This window comes from Cricetulus griseus, chromosome 7 (genome assembly GCF_003668045.3).
Source record: "Cricetulus griseus strain 17A/GY chromosome 7, alternate assembly CriGri-PICRH-1.0, whole genome shotgun sequence".
Lineage (NCBI taxonomy): Eukaryota > Metazoa > Chordata > Mammalia > Rodentia > Cricetidae > Cricetulus > Cricetulus griseus.
The window spans coordinates 11183809-11203117 of record NC_048600.1 but is presented as its reverse complement, the minus strand read 5'-3'; the positions used below and the strand labels follow the sequence as shown (position 1 = coordinate 11203117).

At 43.6% G+C, this 19309-nt stretch overlaps 1 protein-coding gene across 1 annotated transcript in view; it reads right to left on the bottom strand.

The window, feature by feature from the left end:
* Alk (ALK receptor tyrosine kinase) overlaps positions 1-19309 on the bottom strand; it is a 688619-nt gene that overhangs the window by 479265 nt on the left and 190045 nt on the right. Inside the window, exon 2 of the mRNA XM_027424412.2 lies at positions 2977-3093. Within this exon, the coding sequence (XP_027280213.2) occupies positions 2977-3093 (117 nt within the window). The remainder of the gene's footprint in view (positions 1-2976; positions 3094-19309) is intronic.

Genomic DNA, 19309 nt, shown 5'->3' with positions numbered 1-19309 from the left:
GCCACACAGATGTGGACATGGAAGTGCTGATGGTGATTTTGCAGTTTCCATGAGTCCCACAGAATTAAATACGGCAAAAAGGAAGGATTGGAAAGCATTACTATACTTCATCAAGGAGCTGTCAACGCTTCTGTCATGAACCAACAGTAATGATGGTGTTGATGTTGACACCTTGGCCCCATATTTGGACACTAACTGATCAATGGTTTGAGTCTGCTCAACAAAGAAGGGAAATCATGAGTTTCTAGACCATGAGAACAGTTTGAAAGGTATCTTAGGAAACAGCTTGATCTACTTTTTGCCCCAGTTATCCCAGTCTTCCAATTTACTGGTAAGGAAGGTGGGGCTCAAAGAGAGGAAGTGGGTCTACCAAGTAAAAGTGGTAGGTAATAGGGTCCTCATAAATTCCCATGATTTTCTCCCTTTGATCTGTAACCTTCATCAATGGCCTCCATAGGGAACCAATAGTTGCTGTCTATGATATGCAGGAACTAAACTTTTGACATTCTAAACTTTATAAAAGTTGTCCTACTCCTAAGAGAGACATACATGGACCCATGAGAAGGGGAAAGGAATAAGATCTCCTGAGCAAATTGGGAGCACGGGAGCGGGGTGGGGCGGGTAGGAGAAAGAGGGAGGAGAAGGGGAGGGGAAAGTAAGGAGGGGAGAAGGGGAGGGATCAGGAAGGTCAAGTTGGGGGAAGAACAGAGAAGGAGAGCAAGGAAAGAAATACTTTAATAGAGGGTGCCATTATGGGCTTAATGAGAAATCTGGCATGAGGAAAATCTCCAGGAATTCACAAGGACAGCCCTGGCTAAGAATCTAAGCAATAGTGGAGAGGCTACCTTAAATGCCCTTCCCCTATAGTGAGATTGATGACTACCTTATATGCCATCCTATAGTCTTCATTCAGTACATGATGGAAGCAGAAGCAGACACTTACAGCTAAACACTGAGCCGAACTCCTGGAATCCAGTTGTAGAGAGGGAGGAGTGATGAACAAAGGGGTCAAGACCATGCTGGGGAAACCCACAGAAATAGTTGACCTGAGCAAGCAGAAGCTCATGGACCCCAGACAGCTAGGGAACCAGCAACATAGAATAGAACCAGGCCCCCTGAAAGTGGGTGTCAATTGGGGGGCTTGAGTAGTCTATGGGGCCTTTGTCAGTGGATTTATCCCTAGTACACAAATGGACTTCGGGAGCCCATTCCCTATGGAGGGATACTCTCTCAGCCTAGATACACAGGGAAGGGCCTAGGTCCTGCCCCAAATGATGCGTCAGACTTTTATGATTCCCCCATGAGAGGCCTCACCCTCCCTGAGGAGTGGATGGGGGGTAGAATGAGGGGATGGTTGGGGGTGGAGGGGAGGAAGATAGGAGGGAGAGAAAACTGGGATTGGTATGTAAAATAAGCTTGTTTTAAATTTAAATAAAAATTAATTAAAAATAAAAGTTGTACTACAGAGAAGATGAATGCCTCTGAGAACTCCAAGTGTACTACAGAGAAAATGAATGCCTCTGAGTGAGAACTCCAAGTGTTATCTGAAGACCAGCTGTACTACATATCTGGTGACAAAATGTCAACCACACAAAAGACCAGCTTTCAATTGTTTATAGGTACTTGGTCTTATCATAAGATGCATTCATATACTCTAATTAAAATCAAGAAGCAACTCTTATGTGGAACCTCCCAAAGAACCACCAAGCCTTCCCTCCCTCTAGGGATACTTAGGAGTAACAAGCAACAACTCAGCTCAGAGTAGAATTCTAAACTGCCCAAGGGGTTTATATGCATTTCTTTCTTTCAATTTGAAATGAAAGGTGCCATTAATACAAGCCAAGACTAACTGTGTAACAGATGAGGGATGGCAGGCTTCCGACTGAAGCTTTTCTACAGTGAGTGGAACATCTCTGTTAGGTGTACTTTAAATAGGTTAGGCCCAAGGGCAGAGACTAAGAAGCAGGAATAGGTAAATATGCCCAGAAGGGCATCTAGAACTCAGCGCTGTACTGGATTCATAAATACTTAATTGAATTAGGTCTGATGAGAGAATTCTATATCTGGAAGCCTTCTGCATTCATTTATCATACATAAGCCTCTAGCAGTGTCTTCCAGGGAAGAAGTAAAATAGGGGTGCAAACACGGCATATTATCTGTCTTTGAGGGGTTGACACCAAAAGAGCTGAAGAAATGAAGGTGTTCCTTGGGAAAGTCTCACCTCTCCTCTAACTCTGATGTTCCAATGGCAGTGCCCCTGCTACTGTGAGCTTTTAGGCTGAACACTGAGAATGAGTCAACATAATTCCTGAGGGCTGATAGGACTGCAGCTCACAAGTGGAGTTGGCGGCCTCCTGGGGGAAACAGAACTACCTATTTGTGGCTAGTGGCCCCACTCTATGGGACACTGTTATGATTAATTTCTGCACCTGCACAAACTGGAATTGGACCAGTTCTCTTGACCTTTTGAGGCTGTTGCACAATCAAATGTGCAGAGACAACACCAAATAACCTGTTTGAGAACAGAAGTTAGCCAAATATAATGGAGTCACTGAAGGGGCCCTGGAAGACCTGTGCCTTCCCTAATAACAATCCACTATTAAAAGATCATGGTCTTTAGAAATATTAAAGGCAAGAACTTTAAATCCAAAAAGCTATAATCAAATACAAATGAGGGTTACATTGAAGGAATGGTGGAGTGATACCAGGATTCTGTGTACCAGGAAGGCTTGGAGGACGGACTATGTAAGCCAGAAAGCCCTTGGCTTCCTCCAGGACTCACAGTGCAACATAAACATCTTAGCTAGATGGTCTGGTGGTGTTCTTGAGCAACCTTGCTCAGTAGAGCAATATATGTTTTGCTATAGGGGACTGAGGTACTCCTGGATCACTGGTGATCACAATTGGAATCTCAGAGCCTCCTTAATTAAAAGGCAGTGATGGTGCGCCCTGGATAATTGTCAAAAATACACTTACCATATCGGCTGCGGTGGGACAGGAAAGGGAAAGAGTCTTTCATTGTCCAGGTGAGATTCCATACAAAGTTATCAGGAGGAGAAGGCATTCCTGAGGGTGACTCCAAGGAACTACGACCTGAACACAAAAACAAAAGAGAGAACACTGACCCTTGTGCTCAGAATAGATCTTCCAGTTGTCTTTCAATATCAGTCACAAATGAAGTTCATAATAGAGTTTCATGATACTCAGTAGACACATAAGCAAAAGAGGAGTGAGACATGAACAGCCTGAGTTGACCACAACTGAGTTGGTTTTCTATCATGGGGAGCCATATCTGAGAAGTCTGAACACTGTGAGCAAGTCTGTGCCCAGGCTCTCTGGAAGATGAACTAGTAACCAGGCAGCTTAATGGCTCAGTCTAATAGCTCTATCCAAAGTCTATTCTGCTGGTAAGAATTTGTGCAACTTTATGGAGAACTTCAATTCATTTCATTCGAATGATGCCTCTATCCCCACATTCAGGCTTGTAACTTCATCTGATATTGTTTGCTTGGGTTATTGCCTTATCAATGAGAGGGTTGAAATTGCACTCAGAAGTTACGAGTACTTGACAATTATGTTATTTTCAGGGAGGGGAAAAAAGCTGCGCTATGGGTTTCCCATATCCAAAAGGCCAGGGAGCCACTGAGGATGGATGTTTCTGATTTGCATGAGCAAAAAAGGGTTGAGAGAAAAGAGTAAAGTGGCATTAGCTCTTTATTTAGCAGAACCTCAAGTGAGTTTTGTGGTGGAAAGTCATTACAATCTATCTACAAAGCAAATGAGCACACTCTACATGCTCATACACCATTCTTCCTTGAAAATCCCCAAATCCATCACTATTTGCTAATGTTTTATGGAGGGCAAAGCATTTTTTCTGTTAAAAAAGGAAGGGTTTGAGAATTGGCTGTTTAGTGGATAGATGTGTGGTGAGGCTGTGAGGGTGGGGGCGGGAAGAAGGGAGCCTGGGATTCTGTAGTTTTCATGGTGCAAAACCCTGCTCCATCCTTTAGTCCTGTTACATGACAGTTACAGCACAGAGACTTTTTGAGCTAGGAATCATCCTCTCCATTTTTTTAGACACAACAACTAAGAATGTAAGGGTCAAGTGAGGGAATTCAGACCAGGGCACAGACCAGGCTCAGCCTTGAGCTAGCTGACCTGCCATTCTAGACCTATAGTGGCAAGGCACCTGCAGTGCCTTGTGAACGGAGGAGTCAGCCACAGGAGGAGTAGCCAAAGCCCTTCCCCAGAAGCTGCCTTGCAGCTTAAGCACTTTCTGGAGCAGCAGCAATTTAGGACTACAGACTGTCTCCACAACAAGGCAGCATGAACAAACACTCAGGTTGGGAAGATTGCTTAATCGGCAAGAGTGCTAGCCATGGGTGATAGTTTGGATGCAATGTCCCTTTTAGAATTGATCCCATGTCACTCACTTTGAAAATCCCTGGCCTGGATGCCCATAGCTGTCTTCTACTGCTGCATCATCCACCCTTTCTCTAGGTACTTGGGTAAAGCTGAAAACAGGGCCACATACTTCTACAGCTCTTAACTGGTAACCTCTAAGAAAAAATAATCCCTGTCCTCCCACAGAGCTGAAATAGAAGCACCGACTCTTTAGTGCCCAGGAAAGAGACCTTCCCTTAGCTCTCACATCTGGTCTATAGAAATTAGAAGTGAATTTGGAGCTACCTCTTCCTGTAGTATTTGTATGAAATGGCTCAGAGGAAGTGTATGATAAGGACACAGATGTTATACAAGCAAGTTCTAGGGAGACTATCTCACCTGTGCTCTTTAGAGAGAGATAGTAAGATTCAGACAAGGGTACTCAGGCCATGTAAGTTCTCTTAGGGTTAGACAATTTAAAAATCAATAATATGACTGTAACTGATAGCATACTCTATAACACCAGCACTTGGGATGCTGAGGCAGAAAGATTATGAACTTGGAGCCAGGATAGGTGGCATAACAAGACTGTCTCCAAAGCAAAAGTATTAATAAATCAGATTGTGAAGATAGCTCATTCAATAAAGTACTTGCTAGGCACACATGAGAGCCTGAGTTTGGATTCCACATTCCACCAAAAAAAAAAAAAAGCAGCCAAATATGGTGGCATATACTTGTTTTTCTTTTGGTTTGGTTGATGTTTTGTTTTGTTTTGACACAGGGTTTCCATATGAAGCCCTGGCTAGAATGGAACTTGACATGTAGACCAGGATGATCTTACACTTATAGAAATCTATCTGCCTCTGCCTGTGCTTCCTGCAAGCTTGGATTTAAGGCATAAGCTACTGCGCCCAGCCAGTGGCACATGATTACAGACCTGAGACCAGCACAACAGAGGCTGATGTCACCAGTCTACCTCACCTACTCAGCCAGGTGCAGACTAGTGAGAGAGATACTGTCTTAAAAAAAAACAAGATGGGCAGCTACTGAGGAAAGCTGAGCTTATCCTCTGGCTTCCACATATATCTACAACACTTACACATGTACCCATATATACAACCTGTACACAGAGGAGCACACACACACACACACACACCACAAAACTGAATTAATGATAATGACATGAATTAAGCAGATGTGGCCTGGGTACTTGTTGAGGCCCACATAATATTCTAGAACTATTTCCACTGGGCCATGAATTCTAAGAGTTCAGACCTTCTATTGTCTTTTAGATGTCTGCTGATTACCCCCTGGATGGTCTGGACTCAGTGGGGAATGGCTCCTATTTTTGTATAACAAAAGACTTGGGCCAGGGCAAGTCTATACCCACCCTGAGGGCTAGTAAGACATGCTGGTGTGGATGGTTACTTAAGATGGTGGTTCAATGAATCATGGCCTTCAGTATTGACTGGGAGCCCTCCTGATATGACCAGATGTCTCTGTCTCATCTTTTTAACATCATTGTGTATCTTGGCCTTCCTGTGTCCACACTCCTCCACTCAGGGTCAGACCTGGGGCTGTTCGATTGGTTCTGATCTCATCCCCACCGTCATCAGTCCAGAGTAGATGGCTCCTGTAGCATGGGGGTAATACAGACTGGATGTCGACAGGTACTACACTTAATATTTTAAATATATGATTTCATTTACTTCTTACAATAATCTGTGATTTGGTATCATTGGTCTCCTCAGTCTGAAGCTGAGGAAACTGATGCTTAATGAGATGAGATTCCTTTATGGAAGACAGAGACAGTGGGCAGGACATCAAAGAGTCAGTTGACCAGGCTGACCTGATGTTAATGCCCAAACTTGTACCACCACTCCATAGGGGTCCCTCACAAACTGTTGCAAAGTAGACAGTGGCTCTCTACAATGCCTACCAGGGCCCCATAGGTAATGTTCAAGACCAGGGGTTACTACCAAGCATGGCCACAGTGTGAAGAGTCCAGGAAGAGGATGACAACCAAGCCTTTGCAGTAAATGAGTGGGAACTGTACTGAGTCATCAGTCATTAGCTTAGTTCAAATTTGAAGCAATTCCGAAGCAACACCAAGACTGAACCTCAGCAATGTTTGCCAATGATGTCATTTTTCATAACCCTTCTGTTTGGGAATGATATTTACTTCTTCCTGGATGAGAAGGATCAAGTGGATGGGACAGACTTCAGGAAGCACTTATAACTCTCTGAGTGGGCACAGAATGACTTTTTATGTGGAAGAGGTCCAGGTAATATATTCAGGTTTAAAAAATGTATATGAAAGCATTGAAAAGGGAAGTCTCTGAGGGCTGAGTCATGCTCCAACAAGGAGACATGAAGATCCCTGTAGCTTGACTCTTCAGATAGCACTTTACTCATTGTTACAGTCCACCAAGAATGCCAACAAATTGTTCAGCATCCTCAGAGTTGGGGAGTGGAAAGAAAGTAGGAGGTATTTACACAGTTTTTACAGAAACTCCTACAACTCTAGGCTCATAGGGGCTTCAAGAAGGTGAGCATGGTGATTAGCCAGGGGGAGTTGATGGAATAGCTAATGAGAGAAGAGGCAAAGGGACAGTCCCCACCTGCCCCATGCCTGAGAATGTGAATATCAGAGAGAACACAGCCTACACAAATGAAGCTGCTTGCCAAAATTTGAGGCACTGAGACAGGAGCAAGTGCTAATGCTAATTTATAGAATGTGTGCCACTTGAGAATATACAAACTGAAGAACCCTCATTGAGCAGTGCAGGGAAAGGGGGATGCAGGCTTCCTTCAGTTTCTACCCCTTCCCATCTTCACTCCTGGTGGAAGAAAGCTCTTGAGCATAATGAAAAACTATTCCTTGGGAAGCAAGCCATTTAATTAAAGGAAGGGAAGGGATGTTAATCCCAAAAATTCGGGGGAAAGACCACTGACCCAAATCATCATGGCCAAATTAATTAAAACAAGCAATCAATTAAAGCAAGCTTCTTAAAATTCCTGTCTACAGGCTGCCTCCCTATAAGGCAAGGTTCAAGAGGTCAACATTGGACATGGGCAAGATAAGTTTTGTCCCCCCCCCTTCGTTTTTTGAGACAGGGTTTCTCTGTGTAGCTTTGGAGCCTGTCCTGGCACTCACTCCGTAGACCAGGATGGCTTCAAACTCACACAGATCCACCTATCTCTGACTCCCAAGTACTGGGATTAAAGGTGTGTGCCACCACTGCCCAGCAAGATAAGGTTTTTTGTTGTTGTTGTTTTGTTTTGTTTTATAGCTCAGGAGTAGGGGATTTTCAAATGGGGGATTTGACAGGCAAATTGGGGTGGGGAAATTATAGGAGCAGCATAACAAGGTAGTCATAACCTTTGAAACAAAGGCAGGGTTGCTGTTTCCTGGAACAGGCAGTACAGAGCCATACGTAGTTAAGGCTACAGGTGGGTCATAGCCCAATCCTTGAGGAAAAGGATTTAATCATGAACCTAGTTTTTCTAGTTCGGAAGATGCAAATTAAGTTCCTGGCTAAAACAGGAAGAGTCTTGGACTCCAGGGAATGAAGAGTGGAAAAGGACAGAGAGAGGAGGGTAGACAGGAGATGGGCTTCCAGGTGCCCAAGTAGATTACTGATGGTTTAAGGAGGCGAGTGGAAAGAAACATACCTGGACTGAGGGATTACTGATTGAATACTGTAAGATGTTTTCACTCTCTAATGATTTCCTGAACCCTCCCTAGGCTCTTTAGGGAACTGAGATGGAGTCTACTCCAAGCTCTTGACACTGCTCACCATCTCTCTCTCTCTCTCTCTCTCTCTCTCTCTCTCTCTCTCTCTCTCTCTCTCTCTCTCACACACACACACACACACACACACACACACACATACACACACACACACACACACACAGAGAGAGAGAGAGAGAGAGAGAGAGAGAGAGAGAGAGAGAGAGAGAGAGCTGTTTTGAAGCAGCTGCTTGTGGTACTGAGGAGGAAAAGCTGGATACACAATGATGCTGATAACTCACTTTAAATGCACTGCCAGGAATGCCCAGGACAGCTCAGAAACCCCACTATATTCCCTGACTAACCCACATCACTCTAACATAGCTATTTCCAACTTTAGCTTTTCAGAGTCCTTTCCCCCATCTCTTCAGCTAACAGCCTTGTTTTGTAGCTTACTAGGAAGCAGGAGTCTAGATACTCATGACCAAGAATCGTGGTGTACTGCCATCACTCCTATTTGAAGGATCCACTGTTTATTCTCTTCAGTAGTATTGGCCCCATCTTGGAGGTGCTAACCTTATCTCTGAGAAGTCTGCTGTTGCAATGGATGCCCCTGGATCATGCATCAGTGATTTACCCCTTTACAGAGTACTAAGCTGAAGAAAAAAAAAAAAAAACACAACTCCCTTGACCTCCACACTCTGCTTCAGCCACTGACATAACAACTCTACAGCTAAAACTCTTGAGAAGTTTGTCTCTGCATTCATCCTTCCACCTTCCCTAAAATATAGTAAAAAAAAGATTGTCTTGCTTCTCTACACCAATGTCACTGCCAACCCTGGTCTTGACCTTACAGACCCTTTGCGCAATGTTTGACCCAACTGACACCTCCTGACTTCTGGGACTTCTCACATCATGGGTAGCCACATGGCAGGTCCCAGTCATTCTTCTTTGCCAGATGTTTCAGACTGAACAGAAACAAGTCTCCAGGTCTTTCAAGCCTTTGCCTTGGAAATTTTGTAGCTGAACACTACTGTGTGACAGTGAGTGGTTCTGGCCAATTGACAATGATCAATGACAAAGAAGTTCAAGGTATCCAGGACCTAATGGAGGAGTCTTTGCTGTCCAATAAAGAGACCAATTTTAAAGAAACTCACATCCATCTAGATCTACGCATTCATTCACATGTATATTAGCACCTTCAAACACTCAGATTTTCTTTCTCCTTAGAGAACCACTTGGTGAATTTCTTCTTGCCTGGCATGTAAATAAGCTCAACTTTAAAGAAAAAAAATCTGTGGGATATTTTCATTAGCTTTTTAGATGTATATCTCCAGGCCCAGCCAGTCATCTAAAAGGCGAATAGATCCACTCATCCATGTCAGATCTCCATTTCCTTGCCAGTTCATTTTCTTAAAGCATTTCAGACATAATGTGGGCTAACCCAAACTTTTCATACCTTTTACCTAAACCTGACTTCAGAAGTTAATACTAATGCTCACTAGGCTGCTTAGGGCAAAAGCCGAGAGCAGTCTCATACCTCCTGTCAATCCATCCACAAATCATGATGACTCTCCTGGAACTGGACGCTTTCTCGTCTTTCTCCCCATCGCCTCTCAGCCTGACTACTGCTGTCTGTAAAAACCCAGCTGTTTTCCCTGCAATCTGTCCTTCACACATCAGTTAGACTGACAATTCACCCCTGGAAGTTTCTTTCTATAGCCTGGCTTCAAAGGACTCCATATGATCTGACCCTTACTTCGCGCTCTGATTTCATTCCTAACCATTTTCCCTTCCCCATGAGCTCAGTCTTAGAGGATCCCTTGCTGTTCCTCAAACTCATCAAGTGCACTTTCATCCCAGGGCTCTGCATGGATCATTATTTCACCACACTTCAGAGATATGTGGCCACTCTTTCCCTTTCCCATGTCTACCCATGTATCTCCTTAGATGCAACACTCACTATCAAGCACCCTCTCCATTCTCACCCTGTCTTCTATTATTTCTTATATATATATATATATTATATATATATATATATATATATTATATAAGAATATATATATTCTTATTAAATACTTCTAGAACTAGTCACTACTGTGACCAGACTTGGAACAGAGTAGACATTCAACAAATACTTGTCAAATGAATAAAAGAAATGCCCTGGAGAATACTACTAACTTTGAAGCTTATTAGCTATTTAACTTTAGGCTCAGGACATACTTGGAAGAACATCAATTTTCTATAAAGGATGATAAGAATAAGAATAAAACATGTTCTAAAATCTCTTGGGGCCAAACGAGACAACATGTGAGTATGGTGTACTTTTTAAATACCAGCTATTGGCATGTGTGTGAGTACGTGAGGTGCATGTGTATGCCCACATGTGCACCATCACATGTACTTGTGGGTGTGGAAGCCAAAAGATATTCAGGCATCTTCTGTTGTTCCCCACCTTATTATTTGAGACAGGGTCTCTCTATTGAACCTTAAGTTCACCAATTTGCTGGGCTATTTGGCTAGTGAGATCATAGGATTTGCCTGTCTCTGTGCTTACAAAGGTGGCATTACAGGAATATACCCTCATGCCTGGCTTTCCTGTGTGTTAAAACAAATGTCTGAACTCAGGTTTCCCTTGTTCCAACTGAGCCATCTCCCCTTATGTCTTGATGTATTATGCTTATATTTCCATTGTAGAAATCAAGATGAATGGGAATCCGGGTCCCTTTCCAATACCAAGGAGATCTTATATCAATAAACATGATGTCTAAACATCAAAGTGCTTGCTCAGAGCACTCTTCTGTTATTCACTAGCTAACTGTTGACTTACCTGACTCTCAACTGCCTTGAATATCCAAATTTGAGCCAGTAGGTTATATCTGTATTTCAGATCTTCATTTTAGTATGTCTTGCAGTGTGTCCATTAATCTGAGCCAATGTACATAATATAGTGGATTTATCATATTTGTGTCAATAGAAGAAATAACAAACTATACATGTGTGCCAGTTATTTAAGTGACTGCCTTAGGTTCACTCTGAACCATGTTTTACAAACCTCCATCAATAAAATGTAACAATTGCCTCTATTTGAAACACTCCTTGGAGTTCTCCTGCCATCCTTGTACACATTTTACTTATTTATTTTCCTTCCAACAACAAAACAATCACTGACAGCTTGCTGCTTATTCCCCCTCATTTGAAAACACTCTTAATAATGCATTATTTTACAATGATTTTGTGTCACACCAGGCAAAGTCTAATGTGGCCAAATAAATAGCCATCCAGATGTCAAACAGTAGTAAGCAGGCAGAGTTCTGCAAAAGGCAAAAGGCAGAGGGCAGGCCTCGTGTGGGGACTGGCAGCTAGGGGAAATGTTTCCGGTATTTACTGAGCTAGGCCCACACCTGTTCACTGGGAGGAATTTTCTTGGTGAATTCACTTGACTGTGTCACCAGTGATGATGGGGATTTGCAACAGGCAGTGAATTCAGTCTAAAATGCAAAGATGTGATTTTTTTAGACAAAGGAAAAGAGGGAGTTAGCAGATGTATGCTTTATCCTAAATACCCAGACCTTCCCACACCTTTTCTGGGCTGGAAATGAGGGGGTTGAACTAGCTGCTTGCTAACGACCCCTCTGGTTCACGCATATTTGGTTCTCCATAACCCGCTTTCACGTTTTCTTCCAGCTGGCTCATTCAGAGAGGAGCTATTGGTGTCAGGGGTGGAATCTGAATGGAAAGAAACAGGCCCCACTCCGGCTCACCTTTCTCTAAGTTCCACTCCCATCCTGCCAGAAACATGGATGCTTTTTCTTCAGAGCTCAAGTCCTGAAGCAAAAATGACTCTCATAATATTCTCCTGGACCATTGAAAGTCAGGTCCAACACATGTTTCTTGCCTTTCTCCCTGTCCCCAGAGATCCTGTTTATAACTGTGGAGTTCATTCAGTGGTGAAGCACATCTGTCTGCCCGGGGAAAACAGGCACTCCTCAGAAAGGCTCAGGGTTAAAGTACACCACAAAACACAAAGAAAATCACTACTTTGGCCCTGCTCTCAGAGTGTTAATTACCCAAATTAACTACTGCCTAAAGGTAGCTAAAGATACAGCAGGAAGGGAATCATGTACATAGTACAGGGAAGCCTTTGTACCCTAATGACTGAAGCATGTAAATCTGAAGCCTGACACTTTGCCCACATTTGATCTTCATGGTGCTTTGGATGAGAATGACAATTCCTAGGCTCATGAATTTGAATATTTTGTCCTCAGTGGGTGGAACTATTTGAGAAGGATTAGGAGGTGTGGCCTTGGAATAGGTGTGTCACTGCCTCCTACTTGTGGATCAGATGTAAGCTCTCAGATCCTGTTCCAGTGACATTCCTGCTTGCCTGCTTGCATCCCCAGGATGACCATGGACTCTCACCCTCCTCCTGACCATGGGCCCCCCAAAAGGTATTCCTTTATAAGTTGCCTTGGTCATGGTGTGTTATTACAACAATAGACAACCATTTTATCCTTTTCCCCATTTATATCCTTTCATACACGTTCTTAGTCTCTAAGCTTCCACACAATCTGATAGATACCTAGACTATCTTTTCCCACCTCTGCCTCCTTATAGCTCCCCCTTTTTAACTCTATTCTCTTTCATTTTTTTTTCTGAGACAGAGCCTTGTTTCATAGTTGGCTGGCTTTCTGGGACTATATGTGTGTGTCACCACCTGGGAAATCCTTTTTTTAAATGAAACCATGCCACCAAAGGCCCCCATCGGCCCTCAGCTGGATCCCCATCAAAGCAGTAGTTCTAAGATTCATCTTGTGCCAAGTAAATCTCGACCTTAATCCCTGTGTGCTTTGAGCATCGAGACCCCCAAGGACAGGCATTTAAGCTACTCTTCAAACATGCCGTATCAGCCATCTTGAATGCTTATGACCATGCATTACAAGAGTACATTAGCTTCACTCACAAATCCCAAGTTGCAGATCTGTTGTTCATGTTGAATTTCACTTTTCTTTTTCTTTCCTTCCATCTTTCCTTCGTTTCTTACTAAGCTGAAGGAAAATATTAGGAAAAAATTTCATGGAGGCTGTTGTTTTGTCTCATGTAAAATAGGCCGCTCAGTATCAGGGGCAAAGTCAGATCAGGGCATAGACCTATTTCATCAGCTGAATATTCTGGTGATTAACGATTCATAGTTAAAATCAAATAATGAAGACTATTACACTTGATGACCTCTCTTTCAAAATTTACCTCTGTCTTTGGACAATCTAATCCATGTCATTTTATCTTAAGTAGAGATGACCTCATTGTCCCAAGCAATCTGCTCCTGACCTACATGTGAGCTGTCTTCTCTTGCTCTTGATATGCATGGTCACTGCACCAATCCTCCATAATCTGGATTTCAGTAGCTGTAGAAGACCAACTAGCAGTTCACTAATCTGAGAGAGGCTAGAGTGTGTATCGATCTCTGGGTGACCTAATTTGTAACACATGCCTCCTGTGCCCACACTTGCACCCACACCCCAAGCGCCTCCATTAGCAGGGCACCATGACTGCCTGTTCTGGGTCTGCTTCAATGGTTTGCTTATGCACTGTTCTTTATGAAATTCACTCCACTGTGATCTCAAGCCTATTTTCTCCCCCAAAAATATGTTGACTAGAATAATAATCAAAAGAAAGACTTTGAACTGCCACTAGGCCTTTCATCTTGTGATCTCAGAGAGCTTTACCAGGCACTAAATAATTAATGTGCTGAAAGTGACACAAAGATGGGCAGCCTGCAAAACCAAGTCCATCAACAAAAGGCCTTTCTCTTTTGTAGCAACTGAGTAGGTATGGGGATAATCACCCACTCTGAGTCCAGCAGTCTCCACGGATGTTGGACAAGAGGCTATAATCCATTCAAGAACAATTGGCTCTTCTCTTGACCTGTTTTGAGCTTGGAAGTGACAGTTACCAGGGTGACCACTGAGATCATGCAGCAAATACTCCTGGGGGGGGCATCAACCACATTTGGGAAGGGATCTCCTCCAACATGGAAAAATGGATAGTAACTACTTGTACATTTGCCATGACATGTCCCCCAGTGCCATCCACTCTGTGATACTCACAATGACCCTGCTAGTTAACCTTTTTATTTAGAGATGTAGAGATTAAGGCTCAGAAAACACCAGTATCCTACACAAGGTCAGTATATTACTGTTCTCATTTCTGTGGAGGAAAAAGATAAAACCTGACAGGAGTAACTTAAGGGCAGGGTTTCATTTGGCTCCTAAGGCTCCATCATGGTAGGAAGGCACAGTGGCAGGACTAAGAGGTGACTGGTCACATTATCAATAGTCAGGATGCAGAGAGAGAGCTGAATGCTGGTACTCAGTGGCTCCATGCTTGCCCCTTTTTGGAACCCAAGCCCACGGGGTGGTGAAGTAACTTTTTGTCACTTATATCTCTCTAGAAGCACATTCATAGACCTGTGTAAATTCAGTCCAATTACCAATGAAGATGAACTGTCACAGCCGTATAGCCAAAACGCATTGGAATAGAGCACACGAGTGCCACCCTTGGATTTGGGGGCCATCCAGGAATACCACTTGGCAACACAAACCCCTAGAGATGATGATTTCCTTGGAGAATTGGGACACTGGATTCAATACTACAGGAGGGGATGGATCAGATCACAGCAGCTTCCAGCATTCTCGTAAATGAAGACAGAGTCCTTTAGGTCAGCCAGTAAAGTAACCCAGATTACACACCTTTCATCATGATAGCTGACCCTCCATAGCCTTAGGCTCACTGTTTCCAAGGCAAGTGCCATAAGTTTGATGCCCCTGGACCCTTGGGATGGGGCATTGGTTGGTCCAGGTGGCTTCTTGGGATGAGGTGGGGATAAGGCACAGACAAATTTCTAAGAACTTTAAGTCCTTTCTGTCCCTCTTCATGTACGTAGCATCCACTTCAGTTCAGGCAAAAGACTGTTCAAGAGACCACAATCCAGGATCTCTTGTGCCCACAACCCAGAGATCAGAAGCAAAGCTCTGATGGGTGGGCGAGGTAGACCCTAGGTTTCTGGGAACAAGGATGCTCCTGCATGACCTTGTGAAAACTTGCTTAGTCTTTTTGAAGCTGTGTTCCTCTGCATTTAAAACAGAACTCATCATGATTTCCCATGCAACTTCACAGATATTCCAAGAATTAATGAGACAGTACACACAAAGCCCTCAGGCTCTTTTGAACAAAAGAACACCAGACATCCTTGTGCTGGTACTAAGGGGCATTGTCATGATGATACATTTTAAAGCAGTCTCCACCAGTATTACTAAAATAAACTTGGCTTGGATTAAAACACATAGGCCAACAGCCTAATTTTCTTTGCCCTTCTCTGACACTACATCACCTTTCTTCTTCCATTTATCTTGTCCCGGGAACAGCAGTTGTCACTGGTACCCTTGACCTCTATTGCAGAGCTTCGGAGTGAGAGTTGGGAGGGACCTTAAAGGTGATTTGTCTATGTCTTCCCATCACAGCAACAAGGAAGCTGAAACACTGGTGGGGGTGGGGGACATGCTTTATCCAAGGTCATCTCACCAGCAAAGCATCAGAAAGCTGCTGTCTTTCTCCTCTGTTTCTCCATTTTGTGCCTCCCTAACTATGGAAGTAGTAAAGGAAACAGGAAGGGAAGGAAACAGGGACGCATGTATTTTGAAGCTTTAACATTATAGATTCAATGCTTTCCACAAAGCTATGGAGTGGAAAACTAAAAAACCAGCAGCCAAACAACCAAATGAAATACCCAAACTTAACAAATGTAAGTAAGAAGAAATACTCTGTGTGTGTTTGTGTGTGTGTGTGTGTGTGTGTGTGTGTGTGTGTGTGTGTGTGTGTGTGTGTGTATGTGTGTGTGTGCAGTTGGCACATACTGTGCCCATGCCAGGCCTCTATGAAGTATCCTGCTATTAATGGAATCTTGTTTTTCCCATTTTCCAAAGAGGGAACTAAGACTCAAAGAGACTGAATAATATGCCCAAGGCGTGGAAACCAAAACACATACAAGCTAAGATGTATTCATTCAGTTACCAGGTCCTGAACATCTCCTGGGTATCTGGGTCTCTTATTGCAAGCTAAACTGCCTTGGTGAGCAGAAGTTAGTACCACCCTTGTCTTGGTTACTCTTCTATCATTGTGAGAAAATGCCCTGACAAAAGCAACATAAGGGAGCATGGGCTTAGCTTGACTCAAGTTCCAGCAGACAGCCACTCATGATGTGAAAGTCACAGATAGCATCAGGAGCCTGAGGGAGGTGACTGCACTGCACCCACAGTTAAGGAGTAGAGACTGATGAACACTAATATTGACTTCTCTCTCTCCTTTCCATTCAGTCTAGAATCTCAGCCAGTGAAATGGCTCCACCCACATTTATGATGGATCTTCCTACATCTATCAACCTAATTTAGATGTTCCCTTGGGGATCTTTTCCTAGATGATTGTGGGGTGTGTCGAGTTGACAACAGAATTTATCACAACCTTCTTGGAGCTTCAGGATAAGGAGCCCAGAGTGTGAGGATTATCAGTAAAGGGTTGAAGCATTAGAAGAAAGATAGCCACCCCATACTTCTGCATAGCCTTGCCCTGTGTTGCGAAGGAAAGAGAGGATGCATAGCTCTTAGGTGCAAGAAGGAGGTGTTCAACTTGATTAGGAAGGTTAGGAGAAGACACCTGAGAAGTTGATGCTTGAGATGAGGCTTAATGTAGATGACTAAAGTGAACTAGTTCAAGAAGGTACATTCCCCATTGGAGGCTGCAGAAAGCTGGGTTCTATTCAAACCCATATCTCTCAGTCCATAGCTTCTATTCTATTCCATATGGTGTCAAAACACTGCCCAGCCTAGAATTCTTTAGGGGTCATGTGAACTGTCCTGAATTAAACACAGCAGAAATATATTGGTCAGGACATGGACACCTATAACATTTTCCTGAGAATGACAGGCCAGTCAGGGAAGGCAGCACTTGGCAAGACTCATGTGTCTTTTCACTCACCTTTCTGGGTGTTTTCTTTGGTATTATTACCAAGTTCCTTATAGGTAGGACACCTGGGAGTCATGCACCAGACCCCCATCTTGTACTTGGCTTTGAAACCTGAATTTCCCTCTAGGAAAGTGGAGGGTTGAAATGATCCCTGCAGTCACCTAGCTGCAAACAAACAATGAGCCTGGATCTGCAGTCTGTCCTCAACATGGTGTGGGTTGACAGTGTCGGAGCCTGGCTTTCACAAGTGTAGCTCTGTCCCTTCAAGCATTGGGAAGTGAGGCAAGGAGACCAAGACAAGAGGATGAGAAGGAGGAGGAGAGTGGAGAAGATGAAGTGACAGCAGATGAGCAGACTAGCATTATGGAATGGGGCTCACACACAGAAAGAAAGCCAAGTGAAGAGGCAAGAGAAATGATCCAAGATTTTTCACTGTTTGGAAGTTATGGAGAGAAAGTTATTCACAGCCCCACTGTAAAAAAAAAAAAAAAAAAAGGCCATAAAATACCTTGGGGAAAATATGAAAGTCATGCTGCCACCATACAGATGAGCACCCTGGAATTAGCTGCCAGAGCAATGTCTGAAGAGAGGAAATTCAATGGCCCACATTGAGGCCTCCTCCCCTTTCGCTCCTGGCTCCCACCCCCATCCAAATCACCTGGCTCTGAAAGTAGAGGCAGTAATTTGAAGCCAGCAAGTGTGAAGGAATGTTGGAACAGTTATTTGCCTTCATGCAGTACATCTTGAGTGCATCTTTTAGAAATATAATTTAAAATACACTTTCATATTTGCTATAGAAAGTCTAACAAAAAAAGTAAAGTCCAGAGAAGAAGATAAATACTATCCCCATCTCTGGCATCCAAAGAGATGGCGTTAATATTTTACAACATACTGTTTCTCGCCTTGGTTTTCACTCACTAACAATCCAGCATCCAGCTGGGGAATGTGCAAGAAGTTGCTCTCCAACTGTTAGGACTGTCTACAGCAGTGAGAGAAGAAGTTACCCTCTATGACCACCTAGGGGACCAGCAGCAGCCAGTTTTACACCCTGGCTCAGATATGGAAGACATGAAAATCTGAAGTCTCCTCAGCTTCAGGCAAGGGCCTGACTTTAAAGGTCCAGGGCCAGCAGGGCCAGCCCTCAACAGGAAGTGCACTTACTTGGATGTGTACACAGGAGGAAGAAGATGCCCTGTGATGTGCCACTCCAGGATGAGTGGGCTGAGAAGTGAGCACCTCAGCTCTGATGGGTAACTTCCAGATTTCTTCAGAAAAGGCTGGAAAGTGTGTTATGCTGGTTCTTGAGCCTAAATCGATTTCATGACTTGGAAGAGATGAAAAAAATGGAACTCCATCTCTCTCTCCAAGGAACAACCAATGGGGGTGAACTGGAGATGGAGTCTATGTCAGTGGCCAGTTCCACACTCCACAAATGAACAGATAAACTCTCCAAAACCTTCATTCAAATCCCTGGTCTTCATAGAAAGCTAACAGGGTGAGAAAATGTATTCCAAATCATAGAAGAAAAATTATCACAGCAGGTAATCCAGTACTTTCCAGCCCTGTTTAGATTTACTCAAAAAATGTTGCTACAGATCACTGGGACATACAGAGAAGGATGCCCACAGTGAAAGTAACTGGCCCAAGGACCTTCAGCACTCTTGCTCTGCTCTGGACTTCCAGCCTCCTTGAATACTGGGGACTCAATACATCAGAGTTCTTGTACACCTGCTGTCAGCTAAAGTTCAAGTATGGCTCTGGAACACTTCGAGGGACAAGACACTCTAGAAATGACATAGCCACCAGTAAACAGAGAGAATTAATAGTCTTCCACCCCTCTTCATCCTTTCCAAGGATGGTGGTCACAGAGCACTCTCAGTTCCTCCTGCAGCACCATGTCTGCCACTGTTCTTCCCACCATGATGATAATGGACTAACCCTCTGAACTGTAAGGCACTCCAATTAAATGCTTTCCTTTAGAAGAGCCTCTGTCGTCATGGTGTCTCTTCACAGCAATGGAAACCCTAACTAAGACAATAAACTTTGAGAAATTGCTTTCGGTAGTGACTCCAGGAGTTGCTTGAAAGATAATGGACTCTGTCTGAAAATGGCACTCAATCTCCCTGAGACTTCTCTGGTCTTGCTGTAGAGTCTTGGCAGCAGCAGGCACTATGG